The following is a 12224-nucleotide window of genomic DNA, read 5'->3' on the forward strand; positions in this document are numbered from 1 at the left end:
ACAGTGTTGAGCTGGTTTCTCAAAGTGGGGAGAGAAGAGAGAGGTGGAGGCGTTTAGAGAGGGAGTTTCAGAGAAAGAGATGAGGCAGCTAAAGGTTCTGCCACCAACGGTGAGGTGAAGGGACTGGGAACGCACAAAAGCCCAGAGTCAAAAGGTTAAAGGATGCAGGATGGGGTTATAAAACTGGAGGAGGTTGCAAAAGTTGGGTTGAGGTTGTGAAGGGATTTGAAGATACCGACAAAGATTTTTAATTTAAAAAGTGTTGGGGGACACGCAGCTAAAGTTAGTTTGTGAAAATGGGGATAATGGGTGAACAGGACTGAGTGCAGAAAAGAGTAAGACTGGATCAGTTTTGGACAAGTCAGAAATTGTGAAAGTTGGAGAGTCAGAGCCAGTAGAGGGCATTGGAGAAAATTATTCTGTTGGTGACAAAAGCATGGATAAAGGGTTTCAGCAGTGCAGGAGTTGTGGTAGGGGCAGAAACAGCCAGTGCTGCAGAGACGGAAATAAGAAGTTGTGGTGATGGGCAATGTTCCTTCTAATTTTTTTTCCCGCTGTGCGGGCCCTTTAAAGTTGCAGCCGTGTATGCACCGTATCTCTTCCGGCGGCAGCAGCTAGTGAGCGGCCTGCGCGGGACCGCGTGATTGGTGAGTGGCCACACACCCTCGGGGGCACATTGGTGATGGGTAGGATGTGGTGTTTGGAGCTCAGCTCCGGATCAAACAGAGGTCAAGATCTCGCACTGTCTGGTTCAGCCTGAATGAGTGGCTGAGGAGGAGAATTAAGTCAGTGACAAGGAGCAGAGTTTATGGTGGTGGCCAAAAACAACAATAAAACATAGTTACTTCTGGACTATCTCAGACACAGCATGTATAATAGCGTAGGTTTTGGTTTTGGTTCACAGGACAGTTGAGGCGTGACTTTAACATCAGCCATCAAACAGGCGGGCAGTGGGTGGAATGCTCGCCTCTTGCTGGCAGGTGGCCCAAGCCATAAATATATATGCTTAATATTATAACCTTAAACTGAGATGCATGGTAGCGTGGTGAGAACGGGTAGGGTTTTAAAATTACATTGTTCCCATTTTGCAAAGTATTTTCAGATGTAGTAATATAGTTTTTGTAAAGATCTGTGACCTGTTAGAGATGAAATAAAGTCACTAATTAAATTTATAAATGAACTATCAATCTATATTAGTTTATGTTTGGAAAAAAAAATAGCAACTCGTGATTTCTTATCCAATCTCAATTTTTAAGAGTTTGTCTCATGATTTATGAAACGGTGGGGTTGGTATTACTGCAGATGATAACTACACTTGTTTTGTGTCAAAAACAATGTGTGAAGTTTCAACACTGATATTCGAAGCAGACTTTTTGTTCAAGATTGTTGAATTGCATCTGTGCCAACTCTTGTGTTCCTGTGCAGAAATGTGGCTCTTGTAGTTCTGCTCTAGCTTGTAGATGACAGTTATCTGAGCCAGATCGCTCTGATGATGTGGAGGATGATCTTTGGTATAGAGTGCCTCATTCTCATCTATTTAACTTCTCTGGATTGCTTCAGTGTATGGATTATAGATCAAGAGAGGGTTTTTTTCTGCTACAAAATTTCATGACAAGCTGGACATGCACTTTGTTAGGAACAAATAGAGTAAAGCGTTGTTCACAATTCTCACTCTTCCAACCACCTTTGCCAATTGTTTGCTCCAATGTAGTTCAGACACAATTAGCAAGTTAAAAAGGCTGAGCTGTGTAACTGGAACGTAGATTAGAGGTGAATGATCCACATCAGTCTTCTCAGCACTTAGGATAATATACTATTGTATCAAGTTCTGTCTGTATCTTCTGCCTTTAACAATCTCTGCTCCCCACCGTTTTAATCATCAGCAATGGGAACAATGTAATTTCTGGTAAATCCCCCCAGGTTACAAGAAACAAGATACAGTAAACTCTTTCTTATCCGGCACCTATGGGACCAGGATAGTGCCGGTTGATGAAAACTTCTGGATAACAGAGGTATACCTACCAAGGCAATTTTTAACACAAACAGAAATAATAAATCAAGAACTGTACTGTATAATTGGGTACTCACCTACAGAATGTTCCGTTAAATGTATGGTAGAATCGACAAGATTACCGGTTGTTGAGGTGTTGTTTTGTATTGAGATATATCTATTTTGCCGGTTATTAAAGTATTCCGGATGATAAAGTGCTGTTTAAACAAGAGTTTACTGTACAGAATTGGGCCAAGCATGCTTCTCGATTGCCCCCACAGGTTGTGCTAAGATAGCAAAAGTCTGTTCATCATGACTGTCTGAGGAAATTGCATTCAGTTCACAGGATATTTCACAAGAGGCCAGCCTCTCAATGAGGCTGGGGTAATACACCCTATCAAAGGGTCTAGAAATGTTAGGGGCTACTGCATTGACTTTGTCCCTGGTAACAAGAGAATACTGTAATTTATTCCTTTACCATTGAAAGGGGAATATCACAAATTAATTATTCTCTAAAGCCAGATTGGTGACCAGATACATATTGTAATTGAGATGTTGCAACTGCTTCTTAGTCATGATGGTTTTCATCACATTTGACACAACGGAACACAAGATTACAGTTCTGTAGTTATTGTGGACTGATGTGTACATAGGCATGTCATTTTCTGCTTTCCATTTAGATGGAGCAACACTGGTTGCAAGTGATGAATGTTGCAATAGATGAAATGTGGAGGAGCTAATTCCTCAGATATGACTGAGAAAGTGGTAAAGATTTTGAAGGTTAACTTCAGCTTTCTTGCGTGGATTTCTAAGTTTGAGGGGTGCCTGCATAATGAAACTTTTGGTTTATGACATAGGATTTCTGACACCATCATCGGCAAACTATCAACAGCAGTGTGGCAGGTGACTTACTGATACTCTATATACAAAAAGAGTAACAGGCACATTTTAAAAACTCGTCACCATTTCTAGGCCAAAAGATGAGAAAGAAAGAAAGAAATCTATGCTAAAAAATCAACAAAACTACCCAATTTCAGTTGTGTTAGTTACCTTCTATGGCTGAATCCGCATTAATATATGCCACTCCCCGTTCCTGAAGTAGTTTGGCATTGTCCTTAATGTAAAAATATCAAAACATTATTGAATCCAGAACTAACTTATGCATTCCTTTATCTGATATACCTTATATCATGTATATTTGTGTCACCTCAATCAATGGCAAGCCTAAAGTTAGTACTTTATATTACGAGTGATTTCACTTCAAAAGTACTTAAGTCATTGTAAAGCACTTTGGGACGCCCGAGGTTGTGAAAGACGCTATATAGAAACATAGAACATAGAAAAATATGAGCAGGAGTCGGCCATTCAGCACTTCGAGCCTGCTCCGCCATTCAATATGATCATGGCTGATCCTCTATCTCAATACCATATTCCCGCTCTCTCCCCATACCCCTTGATGCCTTTTGTGATAGACACAAATTCTATCTTTACTTGAATTTTAATAAGTTTAGAACAAATCAAACAGCAACTGTTAGTGGGGTCATTTTCTATTTTCTGCTCTAAAGTTTTTTTTAAACTTTCCAGTTATAGCTAAGTAGGCAGTGCAAGTGCATTCCAGTTGAGCCCAAATGTGCTTCCTTTTTGGAACCTATCTGCTCCATCAGTCAGAACATAGCAATACATTCTAGCACTTAACTAGGGTTTATTTTCAAACTCGCATTAAACTATTTTCCCATTTTACTGTATATGGGGGCAATTTCCAGAATCCATTAGGATGTGATTAGCAAATGTGTATGTTTCAGACTTTGCTACAGATCTTCCTAAGGCACTGTTCTTCAAATTTAAGCCGACTTTCATTGTTACTACAGTTTTCCTACAGTATTTAGCACATCTTCATTACCCAATCAGCTCCTGGAGCATGGCCATTTATATTGCTGTATATGCCACATCAAACAACTTTTGTATCCCATTGTCTTTTGAGTCTCGACATCCCACATTACTATGTGCCAAATCCCGTTAAAACACTATGGCCTAGAAATTCGGTGGCACCCCATTTGGGGTGCCAGTCTCGCCTGGGCACCGGAAGTACCGCCCCGGAAGGAGCCGCGAGCGCCAGCCCGATATTCAGTTTGAGCACCCCAAACGGAAGCGCGGCGCTACTCGAGGCGCCCCGCATCTGTCATGGGGCGCTGCAACTGAAAATCGCAGCGCAATGTGCCGCAGCGCCACACGCTGCGGCACGGCACGCTGCGGTACTGCAGGCCTTCCTCCCCTTCTTAAAGGGAAGGGGCCTGCTGCAGCGCGATCAGAGATCGCGAGTGCCGGCGAAAGAGCCCAGCGCCGAGGAGAAGTGCCGGGCTCTTGGGACACAACTGGCACAATGCGGGGGGGGGGGGGGGGGGTTAGGAGGCCGGGAGCGCAGAGAGGTGCTGGCAGGCGGCCAACAAAGATGGCCGCCCCGCACCTCTCCTTTAATTTGTGCCTCTACCGCCGCAGGTAGGCCCCCCTGAACCGGTCGCGAATTGCGACCGGCGTTACAGCAGGGGGCGCTACCAAATATCGCGATCGGGGCGGTAGCGAGGCGCTGCACACACCGATGATGTCATCGGTGGCGGCGCAGCGCTACAGGCTAACGCCGCCATTAGTGCCCCTCTAAATTTCGCGGGAGGCGTGGCCAGTGGCGCTAAACCCACTAAGTGCCCTCTTTGGGCGCTAACTGGTGGCGCAGCCCACCGAATTTCTAGGCCTATCTGTATTAACATACCAATGTAGCCATATATTGTGTCTTACTCAAATATTATACAAAAGATAGATTTTTATTAGCATATATTCAGATTTGTGTCTATATTTTTTTTAAAGATATGCTGCTATTTAAATAAAAAAGTACAAGATGGAGTAGCACAAAATATTTATAACTGTTAATTTCATTTTAAATTCAGCTACAGAAAGATTAAAGTGCCCTTCTATCCCTGCCTCAATAATCCCTAACTTCAAATCTGACACTAATGTAGCAGTGCTGAAATGAAATGCTACAAAGTAAATAGTTAGCAATGGAAGGTGGTACTACAGAACAAGTTGGGGTTTTAAGGGCATTGTGGATATTACGTAGAACTAGCTTTCCATTACTTAGATGACTGAAATCTATAAACTGTGCATGCTCCTTGTTCTCGAACTTCAAACAACTTACCTCTGCCCACTCTGTGGAGCCCAACAAACCAAATTCTTCTGCATCCCAGCTGGCAAATACTATGGTTCTTCTGGGCCTCCAACCTATATAGAATCAAATAATAAAAAGTAGTTCGCCTTTAAGGGGTATAATTTTGCCCTTAAACTCTCACCTACCAGCACCAGTAATAGTAAGCTGGTGTTGGAATTGGGCCAAGAAGGTATGCTGACTGTAATGGGGTACTGGCATGCTTCATTAGACCACCATCTAAATTTCACTTCCCAGTTAAGGCTAAAGACGGTGAAGCTAATTGCAGATAGAAGTTCTTTTCTTTTTACACTAGAGGAATATTTATACAATTCTGGCTTAACTCCTTTTAAAAGCAAAATAACTCCTTTTAAAAGCAAAATATATTTATTACTATCTATTATAAAACAGGAATCCACATAATGAGACATGCTTTACTGAAAAAAATTGATAATATACTCTGGATCACTAACACCCACTCCACAAGTAATAGATTTGGTCTATTATAGTCGCCCATGGGGCCAGCTGAATTGCTGTAATTTAAAGTTGTATGCCAGGAAATAAAAGGCCATTTACAGCAAAATAGTAAATGCCGTAACACATGCTACATTGTGATTTTTTTTTACCTTCTTTCATGAGTTTTGCAAAGCTCCTCACTGCTTCATGCACAACAGCGGCTCCTGACGTTGGATCAATGCCGCCAAAACCCCATGCATCACGATGCCCTCCAAGAATGACATATCGATCTGTCACAGCAGATAAAGACACAATCTAATTTTTATTTTTCATGCGAGAGCATCTTCATCAAGAGCAAGAGACATGCATGCTTTTCTGAAAATGTTCTTTTTAAATGAGGGTGTGTGATTTTTGTGTATTTGTAAAGCAGCCTTATGTTCATGATGGAAATGTAGACAGTTTACCCTTTTGAGACTTTTGTGTCAACATCAAGCACTTCCAGATCAAATGTCAAATAGAGTCCTCTGCATTCTGGCCAATCTCAGAACTCCTCTAATGCACAATTTGTCCTATATAATTTAGCAAAGAAATCATTATCCAAAGTGTATTCAACTTTTATAATATAAAAGATCTCCATCACTACTGGTGTCAGCCATGGCTCAGTGGGTAGCACATTCACCTCTGAGTCAAAAGTTTGTGGGTTCAAGTCCCACTCCAGGGACTTGAGCACATAAATCTAGGCTGACACTCCAGTGCAGTACTGAGGGAGTGCTGCACGGTCAGAGATGCCATCTTTTGGATAAGACGTTAAACCGAGGCCCCGTCTGCGCTCTCAGGTGGACGTTAAAGATTCCAAGGCACTATTTCGAAGAAGAGCAGGGGACTGATCCCTGGTGTCCTGGCCAATAATTATCCCTCAATCAACATAACAAAACAGATTATCTGGTCATTATCATATTGCTGTTTGTGGGACCTTGCTGTGCGCAAATTGGCTGCTGCGTTTCCCACATTACAAACAGTGACTACACTCCAAAGGTGGCTGTAAAACGCTTTGAGGCATCCAGTGGTCGTGAAAAGCACTATATAAATGCAAGTCTTTCTTTTTAGAAGAACATGCAATCTTATAAATACAAAATGCAACAAATTCAAATAATTTTAAATTCAGAAATACTCTCACCTGGTTCTACTGCTCCTCGAATTTTACCAATTACATTGTATATTCGTCTCACCTCATTTCTCGTGTAAACGTGTATTCTGACTTTTCTAAAATTTAAAATAAATCCCTTAGCATTCCAGTGAAAAAAGTAACATAAATGTTCAGGTTAACTACTCACATTAGCTCATTTTACACTACAGTTGAAAGTTCTGCCTATGGGCAAACGTAAGTTAGCAAGGACAGGAGTGATGGGTGAGCAGGACTTAGTCCTGGGTAAGATTCAGGCAGCAGAGTTTCCGGTGACCTGAAGATTACAGAGGTTGGAGTATAGAAGGCTGGCCTGAGCAGCTTTGGAATAGTTGAGTCTGGAGGTGACCAAAGGCACAGATGTTTAAAGCAACAGATGGCCTGAGGAAGGGGTGGAGATGGGTGATGTTAGAGGTGGAAGTAGGTGGTCTTTGTGATGGCAAGGATATGGGGTTGGAAGCTCAGCTTGGGGTTTGAAGATGGATGCTGAGATTGTGAATAATCTAGTTCATCCTGAGAGAATAGCTGGGGAGAGGGAAGGTATTGCTGGCGAGGTTACAGATATTTTGGTGGGGGCTGAAGATGATGGCTTTAGTCTACTAAATGTTTAACTGGAAGAAACTGCAGCTCATGCATGAGTGGATATTAAACAAAGATTTGACAAGGCAGTGGACAGATCAAGAGAGGTAGTGGAGTGGTAAAACTGGGTACATGAAGAAGCTGATCCCATTAGTGAGGAACATAAGAAATAGGAGCAGAAGTAGGCCATACAACCCCCCGATCCTGCTCCACCATTCAATAAGATCATGGTTGGTCTTCGACCTCAACTCCAATTTACCGCCCTATCCTCAGATCCGTTGATTGTTCAGTGTCCAAAAATCTATCAATCTCAGTCTTGAATATACTCACTGACTGAGCATCCACAGCCCTCAGGGGTAGAGAATTCCAAAGATTCAAAACCATCTGAGTGAAGAAATTTCTCCTCGTCTCAGTCCTAAATGGCCAACCCCTTATCCTGAGACCATGACCCCTAGTTATAGACTCTTCAGCCAAGGGAAACAGCCTCAACATCTACCCTGTCAAGCCCTCTAAAAATGTTATACATTTCAATGAGATCACCTCTCATACTTCTAAACTCCAGAAAATATAATCAAAATCAAAATCAAATCAAATCAACTTTTATTGTCATTGTTAGTGCACAAGTGCAGTACAACGAAATGTAGGCTTGCGGCTCCAGAGAGTGTACATTTGGATTAAGACATTTAAACATTCAACATACATTTGGCTTGTAGTATATTAACATAAACATAACCATAATAAAGTGCATTGGCAGAATATAGGCCCATTCTACTCAATCTCTCCTCATTGGACAACCCTCTCATCCCAGAAATCAATCTAGATGATAATGTCACCAAGGGGCAACATGTAGATGAGGGAGGAGGAGGAGGGAACCAAGGATAGATCTTTGGGGCACTCTGGGGGTAACAGTGCGAGGTGGGAACAGAAGCCATTGCTGGGGATGCTCTGGCTATGATTTCATGTGTAAGAGTGGAACCAAGCAAGGGTAATCCCAGGATGATTTCTGGATAAATTAGCGGATCATCTCTTGGTATGGTGATACAGAGCTATGATTAGTTTCACCACCCCCAAGGTTAGGTAGGGTATGTAAATGAATAATTTCTGGGCTTTATGTCTTCGCTCCAATAGGCTATTTATATAACATTACTGAAAGTTGAAATTTTCTCAGCCAAACAAACAGCAAATTACTTAAATCTTGAGGCTTGATTATTACTAATATGTCAGCAAACTCTACTAATATTTTGATCAAAATCCAAGGTTTAGTTTTGCATGATAATGATCAAAGATAGTGATATTTTAAGTGATAATACAACCAACAAGTTCAAACTCTGCATCAACCTAATGATATTTTGGAGGAGGGAGTGGGGTTAGGAAGAAAAAGGGTTTAAGGGGTGGTGTGTGTGGTCAGCTTCACCTCTGACTCCCTGAGCAGTTCAAATCGCTCCCACTGCCTTGGTTCTAGACTTTGGACTTATTTGGGGGTTGTAGTGAAATTGCAACAGACACCTGAGTTGGTCAAAAGAATTGAGATTTTTATTTTGAGACAGGAAAATATACAATACAATAAATCTTATGCTCTAAAAGGGGGAACACTTCGGAATATGCGGGAGAGAATTACAATAGACAAAAAATACCTTGCCCTCCCAATCCCACTATCCTAACTAGGTTGAATTCCAGAGGACCAGGAAATGCTCACCAAACAACTTTCTTGATAGATTGTAGAGGTTCGCGATTTCGGGGTTCTCTTTAGTTATGACGGTTGGTGCCGTGGTGGAAGAATGCACCTGCGTTGGGTTTTCAGTCTTCGCCTGTCCGCTGATGCGGTTGGATGCGTAGTTGGATTTATCAGGTAAGTACCCAATTTTCTTTGGTTAGGTATAGTTTTTAAGAGTCTTTTGTGTCAAATCTTACCCAGGGATAAGTCAGACTAGCTTGTAGAGTGGAAACAAGTTTGTGAATTTTCAACTTCTTGGTGGTTGGTTTCTTGTTGGTCGCGGTGGCCCAATATTACCTAGTTGGTGGTAATATTGTTAATTGCTGGTTTCTTGAGGCCTTTGGTTGCCGTGATTTCCTTTTCCTTCCATTTCATTCTTCTTTCTTCAAGTCTCCGATCCTCCAACTAAGTACAGTGATGATATCTTTTTCTGAACTGTGCTTTCTCTCTCCTGTACTGAACTTGAACCTTCTTGAGCTGTGTCCTCAACTGACTCTCTCAACTCGAACGTCTTCAACGTCTGTTTCACTGAACAAGCAGGTCTCAATTATACTGTTTTGAGGCCTGGCTTATCTGACCGCCAAATCTCCTCTGGCCCTTTGTTAATTTTGGTGGGCTCGTTAATTTTAATATGTTTAAAATTCTCATCGAGTTTCGGGGATGGTCCCATCTATTTTTAATTGGCCTTTATCTGGTATCGGGATTGCTTCGAAATCAGTTTAAAATGTGCAAGTGTTTTGGAAATCTTTGAATGGTTTTAAACTGTGGTTTGATTGTTTTCTCCTGCTGGGGCCAGGTTCTCCTTTGTTGACTGTTGGCATGTATTGTATTATTCATGTACTTGGTGGCCCTGTGAGTTTCGGCAGGAACAGTCTTTTCCGTGGGCTTATTGTCTTTATGTAGAATGACTGAGATGGCCCAGAACATTCTCAGACAATCTGGCCCCTTCAATACCCAAACTGTCTGTCCCACCGTGACCAACCCATTCCTTTTGTTGCAGCTTTTTCCACAGGCCTGAACATGCCTTTTAAACTAGCCAAATCTTCCTGGGGTTTTGATTTTAGGTCCCCTTTGGCCCAATATTATTTCAAACAGTCCAATATCTCTTCTTTTCTTACTTTGGGGGAATCTGTATAATTTTGCAAGCCTTATAGGGGTTGAGGTGAGGAAGGGAGGAGGTGGGGCGAGTAAAGTAGAAGGGAGGGTGAAGGAGGAAGGGAATGGTGAGAGGAGAGGGAGAGAGGCAATGGGTGAAAGGACAAGGACATTGGAAAAATATATAGGGAAAGTTTGTCTTTTCAGACAGCTGGGGCATGTGGCCTTTCTTGCTCAGTGTGGGTGGGGGGGACAGGAAATCACCACCTATGGCAGGGATTGTTACAACTGGTTCTGGATTTTGGTCAGGTCATTGGAGTTAATGATTTCTCCGCTGCTCCTGGGGGGGTGTTGGTATCCCTTATCACACACTGTCTCTACCAATCATTTTTCTATATGTTTCTTTCCATGCAATCGTTCTCTTGTGAGAGAACACGTGACCTTGGCAGCAATTTTCTTGTGCAGTCTTCTAAATCCTCGCTGAGTTTTGCTGTACCTTGGTTTTCATCTCTGGCTCATTTTGCATCCATTTTATACCATCCATTCAACATTTTCAATTTTAAATTGTTTTTGTAGTGCACATACATGATTAGGTCATTCTTGTAAGCTTTTTAACAGATGCAGTTTTAGTTATGATTTATTTCATTAATGGAAATGAATTTCCACATGCAAATGTTGAACAACAGTACTTAATGCTCTATATAAAAGCTTTTGGGAGCCCTCAATTGTTATTTATTTTAAGAAAAGAACTCATGAGAATTACTAGAGTTTGGGTTGGTGCTGTCACATAACGTTAGGTACTACCCCATTGTTTTCAATTTATCTCAACATTACATTCATGGCACCAGCTACTGGTGCAGTACCTTTGTAATCCTGAGACCAGAAACCATGTTTAGTATAAAATACATAATCAATTACATTGCACTTCTAGTTTTGCATTGTAAGACTACAAATTGGCTACTAGTTATGTTCTTATTATACTTTTATATTGAAAATATCAATGTTATTATGAAGTATGGCAATCTGAGATTTGGGTCCTTCAATGCAGGGGTCATAAACATGGATACAATACAGTGGAATACACTAAGTTAAGAGAGGGCAAGACATGATGTTGTCAAGGACGTAAAAGGTACAGGAACACTACAGTCTGCTCTTATCTACCACAAACACAGACTTACTGTGAGGAATAACTGTCCTTGAAACCAGGTCCAATGTTGTAAGAAACATTCAGTTGTCCTTTCCATTCACTGGGGGCTGAAATTCCTCCCATGTGGCTGTTGGGAGAGTGAGCAATTACATTAAAAGAAAATATCAACTTACTTTTACAACTATTTTATGGACTAAAGCAAGTCCAGTGCCACTGTATGGAATCATAGGATCACAGAATGGTACAGCACAGGAGGCCATTCAGCCCATCGAGTCTGCACCCAAGGGTGTAACATTTGCAATCCTCCAGTCCTCTGGCACCACCCCTGTATTTGAGGATTGAAAGGCTGTGGCCTGCAGCTACTCAATTTCTACCCTTACTTCCCTCAGCAACCTAGGATGCATCCCATAGGGACTGAATGACTAATCCACTTTATATAGCTAGCCTTTCTAGTACCTCCTCTTTATCCATTATCTCATCCAGTATCCCGACAACCTCCTCATTTATTGTAGCTTGGGCAAGTCCACTTCTTTGGAAAACACTGGTGCAAAGTACACCTTTAGTACCTCAGCCATGTCTTCTGCCTCCACCAATGGATCTCCATTTTGGTCCCTAAATCGGCCCCACTGCTCCTCTGACAACCCTTTTACTGTTAATATGTGTATAGAAGACCTTTGGATTTCCTTTTATGTTACAGGAAACTTTTTTTTAATCCGGCACCGACGGGACCGACGTGGTGCCGGTTCATCAAAAATTCCGGATAACCGAAAGCTATAGTAAAAGATACGGAGAGCTGACAGCTCCGTATAAAGCAACAAACCCTGTTGCTTAGCAACAAGTGCAGAACAATGGCCACAAGTTGCAAGC

General features: G+C 41.8%; 1 protein-coding gene across 2 annotated transcripts in view; it reads right to left on the bottom strand.

The window, feature by feature from the left end:
• naalad2 (N-acetylated alpha-linked acidic dipeptidase 2) overlaps nucleotides 1-12224 on the bottom strand; it is a 223168-nt gene that overhangs the window by 75586 nt on the left and 135358 nt on the right. For both annotated transcript variants that reach the window (XR_015079726.1, XM_085998794.1), the window contains exons 8-12: nucleotides 11389-11484; nucleotides 6817-6902; nucleotides 5810-5929; nucleotides 5178-5260; nucleotides 3041-3104 (exon numbers count right to left, since the gene is read on the bottom strand). Coding sequence is in view for 1 of the 2 variants with exons in the window: in XM_085998794.1 (XP_085854920.1) it covers nucleotides 3041-3104; nucleotides 5178-5260; nucleotides 5810-5929; nucleotides 6817-6902; nucleotides 11389-11484 (449 nt within the window). In the remaining variant the exon portion in view is untranslated. The remainder of the gene's footprint in view (nucleotides 1-3040; nucleotides 3105-5177; nucleotides 5261-5809; nucleotides 5930-6816; nucleotides 6903-11388; nucleotides 11485-12224) is intronic.

The sequence above is a fragment of the Somniosus microcephalus genome, chromosome 10 (genome assembly GCF_052327205.1).
Source record: "Somniosus microcephalus isolate GS21.2 chromosome 10, FLI_Smic_1.0, whole genome shotgun sequence".
In the NCBI taxonomy this organism is placed as follows: domain Eukaryota; kingdom Metazoa; phylum Chordata; class Chondrichthyes; order Squaliformes; family Somniosidae; genus Somniosus; species Somniosus microcephalus.